This window comes from Typopeltis vanoorti, chromosome 9 (assembly GCF_054136105.1).
Source record: "Typopeltis vanoorti isolate ZY-2024b chromosome 9, IOZ_Tvanoo_1.0, whole genome shotgun sequence".
In the NCBI taxonomy this organism is placed as follows: Eukaryota; Metazoa; Arthropoda; class Arachnida; order Uropygi; family Thelyphonidae; genus Typopeltis; species Typopeltis vanoorti.
This window is the reverse complement of record NC_143557.1, coordinates 93,580,022-93,595,604: the sequence shown is the minus strand read 5'-3', so window position 1 is coordinate 93,595,604 and position 15,583 is coordinate 93,580,022. Positions and strand designations below refer to the sequence as shown.

Genomic DNA, 15,583 nt, shown 5'->3' with positions numbered 1-15,583 from the left:
GAGTCAAGAGAATAAAGCATATAGGCATTAAATGGATGAGCAAGACTTTGAATCAAGTGCTTCTTAAAAAGAAAATATGAATCCAGTACCAGGAAAGGTGCGATTACCAGGGCCCATAGCAGTATAAAAAAAAGAAAGCTGAAAAGTAGTAAGAGACCTATGGTGAAATCTGTCTATGAAAAGCAGTTAGGCTTAACATCTTTCTTTACTCGCTTATCATCTTTGTGTTTCATGATACGTAAGGTTGAGATCCATTTCTCTCCCAACCAATCAGTCTTCTTTCCTTTTTCTGACAAAGTAATTTAGGTTTCCTCTTTTCCTTTTTCTTTCTGGAATCCATGGTCAATGCTACTTTGGAGTCTCTCTGCTGTCTATCCACGGTACATGTCCAATCACTTTCCATCTCTCTCTTTTTTTTTTTTTTATTTCACTGGTAATACTCTTTTGGGCAGTCAGGTTGTGACCAAAATATTTTTAATATTTTACACAGACATTTTGTTTGAAAACTTTAATTTAGCTTCCTGTTTATTGGTCAGTTTCCATGTCTCTGATCAAAAATAATATATACTTAATATTGCTGTTCAAGATCTTTATTTTGGTTTTATTGTTTTATTTATTTTATTTAATCTAAAAGGCAAAATCTACAGGAGAGTAGTGAGACCAGCTATGACGTATGCTACGGAAACTGTGTCCCTGAGGAAAAATAACATCAACAGGATGGAAGTAGCGGAGATGAGAATGCTTAGGTGGATGTGTGGTGTGACCAGAAAGGATCATCTGAGAATGACTATGTAAGGAGAACAGTGAAAGTTACAAACTTAGGAGCAAAGATACAGGGGACAAGGTTGAGATGGTTTAGTCCTGTGATAAGAAGGGGAGGACGAGTATGTGGGTTAAAAGGTCATGCAGGGGAGGAGGAAGCGTGGGCTGCCAAAGAAGAGATGGTGGGGGAGGACTTGAGGATGAAGAACTTGAATGTGGTTACAGGCAGACAGGAGGTTGTGGAGGAGACTCACTACAATCAGTGACCCTACTTAAGTGGGACAAGCTGCAGAAGAAGAGGATATGGAAATTTGATGATACTGCTGGACTTTTGCAAAGGCATCTGACAGGATTCCATATGGAATTCTTTCGCATAAATTAGAGCAAATGGGAATGGATCTGAAGCTAGTGATTTAGATTAGAGGGTGGCTGATGGACAGATATCAAAGAGTGGTTTATGGAGGAGTTGAGTCCAGAAGAAGGCATGTGATTGGTGATATTCCTCATGGCTTAGTACAGAGTCTTCTGTTGGTTGATTTATACATTAATGATACTGGAAATAACTTGATGGGAAATATCCACTTGTTTGCTGATATGCAAAACTGGGAAGAGCCGCAGTCACTGATGGTGATGTAGGGATCTTGCAGGATGACTTAAATATGCTGGAGGTATGGGTAAAGTTAAATGACTGCCGGTTTAATGTGGCTAAGTAGGTGATGCACTTTGGGAGGATAAGATTACATTCTCTGTATACTATATATTGATGGAATTGAACTGCAAGAAGAGAACGAGGCAAGGGACTTGGGGGATGATTATGGACAAAGAACTTGAGTTTAAAGGGCATGTTGCAAAGGTGGTCAAAACGGCACATCAGGTTTTGTAAGTTTTTTTCACCTTGGTTATATTATAAATTAAAGATGCCAAGAAATTATATTCTTAGTTTGATCCTTTATCCAAGTGTAAACAAAGTTTGCATTTAAAGTCAATTCTCTACTGGGTTGCTTGTATATATAGAGGCTAATGACTTCCCATCAGTTGCCTTAGTATCCTGTAAAGTAACACATCCTTATGGACACTTTTAATGCTATGTCCATAAGGATATGTATGTTACATTATGGGATACTAGGGCAACTGATGCAAAGTCAGTAGTCTCTATATACAAGCAGTCCAGTAGTGAAGTGACTTCATGTGCAAACTTTGTTTGTTTACACTTGTATAAAGGATGAAACTAAGAATATAATTTCTTGGTATCTTTAATTTATAGCACATCAAATTACATGGACATTGAAGAACACACTGACAGGCAGGGATAGGGAAGTTATTGTTCCACTTTATAAGGCAGTATATCTGAACTGTTGTACACAGATCTGTTTGCCTGGATTCCTTGGTGATGAAGTGGTGGAAAGGATCCAGAGGTGAGTGACAATGATTGTGACAGGTCTGTGGAATGTTTCCTATGAGGATTGAAAGTCTGTGGGCTCCAAAAACTAGCTGATATGTGTAAGAGAGGAGATAGGATAGATGCACATAAGTTATTAAAGGGTTTTTATAGGATCGGCACTGATGACTTTTTTTCTGTATAGTATAGGAAGGATCAAGGGGTCAACCCTGGAAATTGTGCAAGAGTGTGGTTAACAATGGTTTTAGGACTAGATTTTTTTGCTTGGGGAGGGGGGGGCTGAATGTGTGTAATGTGTTGCCAGAGGTAGTTCTGCATGCTTTGTCTGTGAATGAGTCTAAAGAGAGGCATGATAGATATTGTGTGAATAATGTCTGGCCATTATTCGCATAATATATAATAATTCACATAATAATAATTGTTGTTATTTAATTTTGTGAAAGCAGTGTTTGCTTTTGTTAATCTTTGCATTATATCCCTTTCAATTTGACTTTGAGTATCTACATTTGCTCCAATGTATGTAAAATTCTTAACTTCTGTTGCATGCTGATTGATTTTAATTTCTTTGTGACATTTGCTGTTCAAATTAAAAACTTTTCTTTTACTCATTTATTTTAAGACTAACCATTTCAGCTGTTTTATACGATGCTTCTGATTTTGCTTGTGTATCAATGGCTTTTTGATCATATTAAGACTATGTTGTCTGCATAATCTAAATCTTCAAACTGTGACATAGGATTCCATTTAATTCCTCTTCTTACACCTGTAACTTTTCTCATAATGATTAATCTCATAATCCACTCAATGATTATGTTAAACAGTAAACCAGATATTACACAATCCTGTCTCACAGTCTTTATCTCAAACCATTCGGATATTGTTTGCTGTGCAATAACGCAACTTTTTCTTCCTTTTTACATTTCTTTGATTATTCTCACATAACTGTCAGGAATTCCATGGCTTCTAATAGTTAACCATGATGATGTTTCTCTTTCAATACTGTTCAATGATGTTCCTTAAGATAAAAATGTGATGCACAGTACTCCCACCTGTTCATTTTTAATCCTATTTAGCAATATTTTACAGAAAATTTTTACAAGTACTGATAGTAGACTAATTCCCCTTCAATTTTCACAACTAATGAGATCTCCTTTCTTTGGAATTATAGTTATCATTGTTTCTTTCCACTGCACATTGTTAAAGATCAGTTGCAATTTATCAATCAATAACAGTTTCTTTAGTGTCTTAAGCATTTCTGTTGCTATATTATCATTGCCACATGCCTTTTTCACTTTTCTTCATCTCTGTTATGTTCATTATTTTATTTTTAGTTATTGGTTCTAGTGTATTATTTAAATGTGCTTATTGAAGATTTTTCCATTACTGAACTTCTAATCATGTCAGGTATGTGTTTTCTATGCTTAAAATCTCATAAAAGTGTGTTCTTTCCATTTTCTAACAATCTCATTCCTCTTCCATTAGTAGTAAACCATTTTTATCCCTTATAGCATCAATTTCCTTCTTTTCTTCAGAGCATATTTTCCTTGTCACCTCATGCAGTTTTCAAATATGTATTAAGGCTGCAGCCTTTTCTTGTGTAACTTCTGCCAAAGTGTTCACATAATACTTTGTATCTTTTCTTGCAGATCTTTTAACTAACTTGTTTTTCCTCTTTACGATTGTTCATATGACTTTCTCTAGTTCTCTGAGATTTGGCATTTGCAAACATTTTAATTTTATGCCTCTTTCTTCTATGAATTTCCAGGTTTGTCTGATAACCAATCTTTTTTTCTTTTTTTTACCTTCTTAGTCTACCTACCCAGTCTCTTGCCAACTCATTGTATACCATTGAAAATTTTTTTCCATAACGTCTTCTGGACTTTCTGCTTTCTCATTTTCCAAAAATTGTTTTTTTTTATCATAATAGGAAAAAATGTCCTTTATTTCATTCATTTTTAATTTAGACATATATCAGTGAGGCTCACATTGGTAAGATTTTATTCACTGTGTGGCAAGTGAAAGGAAGAAAAAAAAAATCCACTGAAGGATAACTGTAGTTAATGCAGAATGTTGGAAAATCAGATGTTTTAGAAAAAATAGCTGAGTTGTTAAGTGATCACTTTAGTAAATATACATCCCAGTCATTAGCTAATGCTGAAGTAGAACTAAATAGAGGTGAATGAGTTGGAAGTTTTAAAAGCTAAGTTTCATTCACAGGCTTTAACATTTAAAAGCTTCTGTTAGTTTCATTCACAGGATGCACACACAAATTAGATTTCAATATGTAATTTCAAGAGAGCCTCTGTAGCTCAGTCGGTATAGACAAAGCCCCTTGGTCGGAAAGACCTGGGTTTGACTCCTGTCCAAGATGTGAAGAACCTTTATCTGGTCTCTTTTGACTAAAGGTGAGTTGACCAGTCTCATATGGAGGTAGGAAGTTTTTTTTTACCCAGAAACTCATTTTTTGCCCCCCCCCCTTCTCCAAACCATCCTCAGTAACACATGCATCTACAGGCATAGGGAAGACTGGGAGCCATAGGCCAACCACCTTATCCTCAAGACGGTCACAGTTGTGAAGTCCATAGCTAAGAACCTTAATGGTTCACGAAAGCTTAAGAAGAAGTCTTATCAAAGTCTTGTCCAGCAGAAGTGGAAGAATAACTTTACCACTTATAGCAAATTACCATTAATATAATATTCTGCCTGGCATGTCCTCAGACCACAATGCATAAGCTAGAACCCAGGAATATAGAATTGACATTCATTATCATATACCCATAGAATTAGTTTAATACAACATATAGGAACATAAGTTGGCATAACTAAATAAATAATAATACCAGGATAACTAACATGATAATTTTCAATCATAAAATTTTCACTCGTTGTATTGAGAGCAGTATTCTCTGTAGAAGAAAAATGGAAGACTTAATGAAATGCATGAGCTACATTGCAAATGACAGTAGTGCAGTCAAAAATACATTCAATTCCAACTGCAATCTTTACATAAGTTGAATTTAATTCTCCACTTGTTAATCACACCCTACTGTTTATGTAGTTCTGTTAGTTTTATTCACAGGATGCACACACAAATTAGATTTCAGTAAGTAATTATGAAATAAATAATGCAAAGTAGTGATGTATAAACAGAAAAATAAATAATTTGGAATTTCTTATCTTCATAAATCTCTCAATAAAGCATAATCAATTTCTCTTTGGACTTTTAAGAGCAGTGAAGCATTAGGATCCATCTTCTCTAATTGTAGCATTCCCCCTAATTCAATGAATGCAAACATCATCTCCTTTGTCGTGTTTCAAGATGGCATCAGAATGCTTTAGATTCATGCCCTTTCACGTGATCATGCTTTATGGAGAGATTTATAAAGAGAAGAAAAGTCCAAATTATTATTGTTCTGTACATTACTACTTTGCATTAATAATTATGTATTGAAATCTAATTTGTGTGTGTATCCTGTAAATGAAACTAACAGAAATATACTTGTCAAAAAATCTGTCATTATTAAGACTCTTGTTTCACTCTTGTGATTAACATTTCTGTTAATCACAAGAAATAAATCATATTAAGATCACTTTCCTGGCTACTGACTTCACCAAGTCTTATTTTAACACAGTCATTATAGGACTTTGTCACCTTCCTCCAAAGATGTGGTCTGTCATAAAAAACTTCAACATAAGGAATATAAGTTGAAGTTTTTTATGCAAGAATAGCTAAATTGCTTAGATCTGTTGGCCTTCATGTGTCCTTTCATCCACCCTTTTTAGACTCTGCAGAGGATAAACTTCTACCCAACTCCCCTGCCATATTAGTCAAACTAGTAGATATGTGGTTGTTCAAAGTAATGAAGTACATCTTGATTATATTAAAGCCCATGAGATACAACAGCACGGACTTGCAGAAATCTGCCCTCTCTACTGAACATAGTCCTTTCAAAAATATAATAACAGTAGTTCTCTTTCAGAACACTCATACAAAGAAAATTGTGAAGCTTTGCTTTTCTGGACAGAAACGATGGTTTAAAGTTATCCTTATGAAAAATAGTTCTTCATACTTCCCACCATGTACATTTTTTTAAACATACAATAGCATACCTGTTTTTTTTTTTTTTTTAAATTATGCAGTTAGGACACATCATTTGTATGTAGCCCATGTTTTCGGTGTTGAGTCTTCCAGTTATCGCTTATGCCAAATTTAAACATCTATACTGACAATGCTCTTCATAGCAGAGCAAAATTTTATGATATGTAAAAATTATCACGCAAGTTATTCTGCTGTTTTCACTTATTAATTTAGAACCAGTTTGTTGAGATCAGCCTGCAGGAATGCTGTATCAGTTATCCTTATCAACCCTTCCTAACTTTTCATCACCAGCAAAGACCAACTCCAGTATCATTAAAACACAAGTTAGTCTTTCACTTAGACTCGGCACCTCCATATCTTATTCTCTGATAGCTGTCAGTCAGCTAATCTCCTATTGATGTCACAGCCTATTGCATACCTATCCCTTTGAGTTTCTATAATTTATTTTATTTATTTCATATGGGGTTCCCCCTTTCATCCCCCATCCCTTAGGATAGGTTGGGCCCTCCTAATGAGGGATATTGTGACTACAGATCTGTGTGTGTTCAGAGGGACGAAAAACCTGACTTTCCATATGAAAAAACCCTCCACCTCCATATGAGGCCAGCTAACTCACCTTTAATCAAAAGAGACCAGTTCCTTACGTCATGGATGGGAATCAAACCCAGGTCTTTCTGACCAAAGGGCTTTGTCTATAACAATTGAGCTATGGAGGCTCTAGTTTCTATAATAGACTGCTATTCCACATACTAGTCGTTGGAATAGCAGTCTTCAACATTTCAGTAATATATGGAAATTTATATATATATATATATATATATATATATATATATACACACACACAGTAATCCCTCGATTAGTGTGTTTTCAATTAATGCGCCTCTAAAATTAGATTAGTGTGCTATATACATCTTAAAAATAAATGTTACAGATTTTAAAAATTTTCTATCTATACATTTTTTATGGCTAACTTAAAAAATTACTCACCAGGATGAATAGTTACCGATTTAAAACATTTTACAAAGTTATTTTTAATGGCATACAGTACTACGCTATTTCCATGTACGCTGTGTTCCAAATTTACTGCTAAAAGTCATCTGCTAATTATATAGCATTTTGCTGATCATATCTCGTGCCTCCTTTGCAATTGCTTTTCTTACTTTTTTTATTTTAAAGTATTTTCCCAACCTTTAATCATAAGTAAAAGAATTAGTGAGCAAACAGTGGAAGTGTGAAAAAGATTCAGAAAGTAATCTCATCGGAAGAAAAACTTGAAATAATAAAAAAAAATGAACAAGACAAGTCCAGAGCAAAGATAGGACAGAAGTTTGCTAAATTTAGATACACAGTGGGAAGATCCTGAAAAATATGAAGAAACCACTTTTTAACACTGATAGTCGGCCAAAAGAGATTTCACTGAAACAATTTGAAAATATTTTTCAAACAATAAGTTTTTAAACAGCAATGCCTAGAGGATGACCCTGATGAAGAGAGAAGCAGTAAAATTTGCAGAAGAACCATCAGGTGTATGGGGGGGGGGGGGCACATAATGCTTTCCAAACTACATTAGCCTCAATTCTTCATTAAAAAGTAAAATAAATTTATATTCTGAATATGTTTTATTGTCTTTCAGCTTGGTGGTTTTCCTTTAACTAGGCCCTTCTTTTTATAAAAAAAAAAAATTATACTTTTCCCATAGGTTATTATATTTGATTAGCGTGTTTTCAATTAACGTGCCCATTTTAAAGAATGCATTAGAGCATTAATTGGGGGATTGCTGTGTGTGTAAAGAGAGAAGATATGATAGAAAGATATAAGTTAGGTATTTAGGCATTGTCCTGGAAGAGATAACATCCTTGACTCCCTGGAGTAGCCTGCATGATAATATTCTTAGTGTAACTGTTTGATAGCTTATATTTTGAAACAGCCTTGTAATTTATTGTTTATAAATGTCATTTGAATTTTTATAAAACCATTATTCTTCTATTCTTTAATCACCCAACCAGCCATATGGATAAAATACATCACATCACTCCGCACACACTTCGTATCCATCATATATTTCAGTGTAATATCAATGGTAAGAGATTTTAATATGCACTTCGCATCCATGGTAACCTTGCCGTCATGGCCAGTTGGGTGGTTAAATATATTTGACTGTATAGGGTTGCAATTTATGTGGTGGTGTATCATGCAGTTTTTAACTTGCTTTATTTGATTGATGTTGATTTACAATTTTTTTTTAATTTTTAAATTCATGAAAAAAAAAATTAAGCTGAGCTTGTGCCTCTGCATGGTTATATTCAAAAATTTGATATTTTCAAATGCAAACGAAATAATACAGTAATAGTTCCAACTTTTAAAAATATTTTTTATTAAATATTTAAAAAAAAATAAATTTTATCGTTAAATTGGGTGATAGAAATGCGTGATCATTTTGCATGATAAATCTTGACATAAAATAGGGTAATTCTTAGAGGTAGATTTTCAGTGTTCAGTTTATAAAGCAGACACATGATTAATGTGCTGACAGCTTGGATGCCTGATATTTCCCTGACTGACCAGGCTAGCTTCTCAGTATGGACTAAAACTGGTTTATCGGAAGAGGTTTGAAGATTTCTTTCAAGATCATCAGGACAGCAGAGACGGCAGATTTCTTCTTAAGAAGATGAAAGCATTAGAGGTATGATAAGTTAAAAATTTTTATTTCATCATTGATGTTGATTTATGATAGTATACTACATGATAAGTTTACATTATCATTTATACTCGTTTTGATTTTTTTTCAGTGCTGTTCTTTTTTAAGTTTTGTTTATATATATATATATCATCATCATCATCATTAGTGGTTCTAACAGGCACTTAAGCACCCACAACCTTCCAACTATTCTTGGACTTTGCAACCACAACTATAACTCGAGGATAAGGTGGTTAGCCATATGCCTCCTAGTGTGTCCTATGTCTGTAGATGCATGTGTTCACGGGGCCAGCCTACACATTTTTACATATGTGTAGGCTGTTTTGCGATGTGCATGAAGCGAGTCTGATGGATATGAGATATAATGGATATATGGCCTGCACTTGAATGCATTGGTATCAGGAATCTGGAGAAATTTATTGGTATGAGACCTAATATGGTATAGCCTGTATAGCTCAGTGGATGTGGTGTTTGCACACCATGGCGCTTGACTGCACAAAGGAAGGCTTGGTTTTGAATCTAGTCTATGCTAGAGGAAAATTTTCTAATCCTTTTTTCGACCGGTTCCCGAGCTAGTTGATCTCCGGTGCGGGCAGGCGGGGTTTTCATCCCAGAAACTCAAGAAAGTCGACCATACAACCCACACTATTTCAGACATTAAATATATTGTGTTAGGAACCATGAGATGGCAGCACTTGTTGAGCCGTCTCTTCACTACGTGCTTGTTTAATTAGTGACAGCCTTGTGCCAGCTATCTCTGATTGACTACCAGTGGAGATTGAACTGCCCACTCAGTCTCCAAAAGTTAGATAGGGCTTAAACGGCCTCGCTTACTCCCTATATGGAAATAAAAAGGCATTAGCTGATGTAATATGGAGTCAAGGAAACTAGTTTGTGATGGAAGGAGTGGTTGAGAATCTATATGTAAGAGCAACTAAGTTATGTAGCTATGTTAATGATATAAATATGCTTAATCATGAAGGTGATTATGATGAAAAGATGACTCGGTGTTTGTCTGGTTCAGACTTAAATATGTGCAAGAATATATAAAACAAAGGGGTTGTGTTAGTTGCCTTGGCACCTGGCTTTGATGCAAATATACTAACTGATATTGAGTGTAGGAGTGTACAGTATATTTTTTTAATAATGATAGGGGAATAATGCTAATGATTGCGATATTAGTAACAGTTTTCCATACAGCAGAGTTTGAAGTTATCTGGTGTGAGATGGGATCTAACAAGATCAAATACATGGTGGGGTGTTGTTACAGACCTAGATTAGAACAAATAGGGTGGGAGTAAAATCGATGTGTAATCTTAGTAAGCAAGAGATACATAAGAAGATGTGGAAAAATATATGAGAATGTTTAAGAATGGGAGGAGTTTTGAAATATATAAAGCTCAGGCCGGAAAAGTTACAAATATTGTACATAAAGCTAAATTGGAGTATGGCTAAAGGCAACCTGAAAGAATGTTATTGCTATGCTTAAATACAAACAAAAATCAGTGTTTGAAGAATAACTTTGAATGTAGATGGTACTCTTGTGTCAGCAGCAGATGAGATTGTTCAATTAATCTATCAGCCATTGTGCTACCAGGTGGCACAATGCTACCACTATAATGAATGAAGAGATAGGGGTACATAAGAATGAGGTTCAAGACCTGTTGCATAACCTGATATCATTTCAGCCTTAGGATAATGGCTGAAATGATATCAGCATGTTTGCTAACGGAATGTTCAACCAAAATGGCTTGGCCCTTGTGTTTGTATGACTTGAATCTCAGCTAAGATCCCATAGGAACCGAAAGAATATATGATAGTTGTGTTGTACAAAGGTAGTGCAAAAACCTGATGTGTCTAACTACCAACCTATCAGTATCTCTGGAGTGGTGGTGAAGATTTTAAAGAAGTTGGTAAGAACTTGCGTATAGAAAGGGGTCGACAGCCAAGCTATACTCTGCAGGGAACAGCATGGATTTACTAAAGAGAGGTCATGTTTTAGCAATTTGCTCATATTTTATAATAATGTTATGGCAGAACTGGATAGAGGGAATGGATACACTGATACTGTTAGACTTTGCTAACACATTTGATAGACCACATGAAAGGCTGTTGTATAAACTTGGAAATATGGGACTGAAATATAAATTGATTTGGATAGGTGAGTGGCTGATGGATCAGTATCAGAAAATGGTATATGGGGAGTAGGTGTGAATCTTCTAGATTTAAGGTGACCAGTGATCTCTCCTTAGGCCATGTTGTTCATCTATACATTAATGATGTTGGGAAAGATTATTATTATTATTGTTCCGTGCAACTCCAAGGAGTCGACAGACTCATCGAGGGAGGCCCTAACATCATGTCAAGAACAACTATTTGACATTGACACAGTATCTATCATACTGTGTCAATGTCGAATAGTGACATTGACACAGTATCTATCATACTTTGCCTTGAACTCATTCACGGTCATAGCACCCCCACAACAGACTCTGGAAGCCTATTCCACTCATTCACCACTCTCCAAGTAAAAAACCTAGCTCTAACTCCCTTGTCAGCCACCCTCTTGCCCAGCTTCCGTGCATGGCCCCTAGTCCTCCAACCACCAGTCATATTTTCAAAAATATCTTCTGGATCAATCTTATAGAAACCTTTCAGTAATTTGAGTCCAAACTCTGCAACCCACAAATCTTCAACCTATTCTCATAAGGTTCATTCCACAGACCTTCTATCATCTTGGTCACTCGTCTCTGGGTCCTCTCCACTTCCTCCCCATTACGAAGAAACCCTGGTGCCCATAACTGGGCACAGTAGTCCAGATGGGGTCTTATCAAGGCTCGATACAGAGGAACAACAACTTGTTTGTCTCTGCATGTTAAAGTATTTTTCAGAAGCCAAGTGATTTGATGAGCTGATTTAGTCACTTTTGCAATGTGCCCCCTAAACTTCAATTCCCTATCCACCAACACTCCCAAATCCCTGGCCTCATCAATCTCCTGGAGTACGGTTCCACCAATGTGATATACTGCTGCTATTCTATCCCCCCCCAAAGTGCATAACCTTACACTTTGGCACATTAAATTGACATCCATTTTTCCTAGCCCAGTCCTCCAAACTATCCAAATCATCCTGTAAAATTTTGACATCCTGTGCACTCATAATTGCTCTACCCAACTTTGCATCATCAGCAAACAAGTGAACACTTTCTCTCAAATCCTTTCCTATATCATTGATGAACAAATTGAAAAGTATTGGTCCAAGAACAGAGCCCTGCGGCACACCACTAGTCACAAGCCGTCTTTTGGACTCAACTCCTGAATAAACCACTCTCTGGCATCTCTCCTTCAACCACCCTCCTATCCATCTCACCAACCCTATATCTATCCCCATCTGCTCCAGTGTACTGATTAGGGTTCCATGTGGTATCCTGTCAAAGGCCTTGGCAAGGTCCAGTAGAATCACTGTAAACCCATTACCCTTATCGAGTTCAGCCGTCACTGTGTTATAAAACGTGAGCAAGTTACTGAGGCATGATCTACCCTTCACAAAACCATGTTGTCCCCCATACAATATCCCATTTTCATCTATCCAATCCTGTATTCTTTTCTTGACTAATTTCTCTGAGACCTTTACAATGATTCCTGATATGCTAATTGGTTGGTAATTTACAACAGCAGTCTTGGAACCACCTTTATGCAGTGGGACTATTTTCCCCTCTTTCCCCCCCCCCCCCCCCCAACGGGACTAACCCAGACCCGAGACTCAAATTAAACAAAATGGTCAAGGGTACTGACAATTCTTTAGCTGCCTCTCGTACGACACGAGCTGGTATACCATCCAATCCCACGGATGTATTGACATTGAGGTTATGCAACAGACTACTCGCCTCCACCTCATTCACCACAATTCCCGTATAATCTACTGGTTTATTCGTTTCTGCAATGTCACCACCTGGATGATATATACTTGTAAAGTGCTCACTCAGTAACTCAACTATATCAACTGATTCAGTTACCTCCCTACTATCGGCATTCTTTAAAATCATTCTGCCATGTACATTTTTCCTTTTACTTGCTACATATCTAAGAAACTGTTTAGGATTCTCTTTAGCCTGCATGTTCTTTCGTAATCCTTTTTTGCTTTTCTTACCACACTCGTTACCCTTCTGGCCTGCGCTTTATACTGTTCATGTGCCTGCCGGTCACCTTTCTCCTTAAATTCCCTCCATAGGTGTTTCTTTTTTTGCAGCTCAAGCTTAATGGTGTTATTCATCCATTTAACCCCTACTTGATTTATTATTCGGACTCTAGGTATACAGGATATACAAGTATCTACAAGATATACAAATACCCTGCATATCTTGTATACAGGTATACAAGATATGCAGGGCAATCGGGGATATTACTGATATACAGCACTTACAGAATGATTTGAATAAGGGGAAATCTCATCACTTTGATGTGATGAGATTTCCAACAGCATATTATATTGATGAGATTATGTTACAAGAAATTATGATGCCAGGGATTTTAGTGTTATGGCAGATAGGAAACTTAAATTCAAAGTTCCCATTACAAAAAATGCAAATACAACTCAGGATAATTGCAACATTGAAACAAATGTTTGCGTGTGAGGATAAGGAAGTTATTTTATCTCTTTATAAAGGCCTTGATATGACTTTGCCTGGACTACTGTGCATAGTATCCTGCATTTGGAGTGGATCAAGAAACTATGGAAAATGTACAAAGAAGAGTAACAAAGATGATATCAGGATTATGGAATGTAGATTATGAGGACAGATTGAGAGTATGTGGACCACACACTTGTAAACAGAAGAGCTAGTTATTTCTTTCATAGAGCAGTGAATGGGTGAAACCATTTACCTGTTGAAGTGTTGAGTGCATCCAGCATGAATGCACTTAAGAGAAGATACGACATCTGGTGGATGATCTGTGGCCTCCCTTGATCAGTCCTTGACTACATGGAGGTCTCTGATGATAATTTTAACTCTTTACTATGTATGCTATAATAAATCTTAAAATACCACCCTGAAGGATCTTAACTAAATTAAATAACTGATGTGTCAAATTTGGTATGGAAATCAACAACAAAAAAGCAAAGACTAGGAAAATACCCAGGAACATAGATATCAGCTGCATAGTTGATCAGAGACTAGAGAATAGGTAATTTGTTTGTGAAAAAATTAAGGGTGTGCACAGATGACATTAGTGGCAAAATTGTATTAAAATGAAGACTAGGAAGGAATGTGACATTATTAGCATTCAGGAATGTATGAGCATAACTAATCTAGGATTGCGTGGTCACTTAAACAGAATGAGAGAGAAGAAATGGTAAGAAAATATGTTTGATGACAGGAGGAACAAAGATCTTTGTGGATTAATGCAGTTAGAAGTGCCTTAGAGACTGAGAGATAAGATCTGACAATATTGAGTAACAGACTGATTTCGAGAAAAATCGTTGATAGGATGTTACTAATAACTTATAACTAACAACTACTATCATAATATCCTGTACACCCTTGGAGGGTATTTATCAGGAATTTGATTATGATAGATTTCAAAGACTCAAATGTGAAACACTACCTGTGAAAAATTTTTTTTTTTTTTTCAGGGGAAATACTTTAAAAGAATATCATTGGGTAAACTAGATAGCATAATTCAAAGTAACATCAGTCTCACCTTATTAATAGTGTGGCGCACTTTTGTTTATTTGTCTGTATGCTATACTTACTTGATAGAACAAGAATATAAATTTGTAACATAGAATAAAATATATAAATAAGTTTGTTTTTCAAATTATTCTTATTGAAAATCTAAATTTTCTTAATAAATCCATTGAGATTAAGGATTGCAATCTCTTGTACCTGTATTATGCATGCATAAATTATTCTAAAGAAAGAGATCAATTCAACTTATTATATATCACATGATGATAATAATATTATGATCATGTGATATATATGAAACCATTAATTATCAAGTGTGACAAGTAGTAAATTAAATGGGGTTTTTTTTTGTATGTGTGTGTGTGTGTTTTTATCAGCATTGTTTTAATGATCAGTATCCTTTGTTAACAGACATTTCCATCTCCTAATGGACAGCAGATGGGAAAAAAAAGTGATTATGAAGATGCTAGAAAGCACCTTGAAACTTTACAAGATTCTCGAAATCAAAAAGCACATCATATTAATTTGGTATGTTTAAAGTTTTATTGACCTATGACATATGTCTGATTGCTTTAAGTGTTATTTTTCTGTATAGAATTGACAGAAAATTTGACATTTGGTATATAACCTCTGTATAGAAAGTGTGAGGGAATCACCCTGCTATGAAGGCTGTGTGCTAAATGTAGAATTTTCTGTTTTCCTTCTATACAGAAAGTATCCCATTATTATGAATCTAATATTAAATTGTTTCAATATTGGAATACTGTAAGTTAGCATAATAAAAATAACAAAATATTCAAACGGAGGAAAACTCACATTAAAATTTATTTATTTGTAGAATTTTCCAGTTGAACATCTTCAGTACAGAATTTCTGAACTGCAATCACACAATAACAAAATTCTAAAAAGCGCCAACTTATTAGCTAATGTAAGTCAACT

At 35.5% G+C, this 15,583-nt stretch overlaps 1 protein-coding gene across 2 annotated transcripts in view; it reads left to right on the top strand.

Moving 5' to 3' along the window:
* The window catches only part of Rnmt (RNA guanine-7 methyltransferase), a 130,156-nt gene that overhangs the window by 91,775 nt on the left and 22,798 nt on the right, over nt 1-15,583 (top strand). For both annotated transcript variants that reach the window (XM_090397359.1, XM_090397358.1), the window contains 2 exons: nt 8,826-8,943; nt 15,056-15,172. In XM_090397359.1, coding sequence (XP_090253485.1) covers nt 8,826-8,943; nt 15,056-15,172 — 235 coding nt within the window. The remainder of the gene's footprint in view (nt 1-8,825; nt 8,944-15,055; nt 15,173-15,583) is intronic.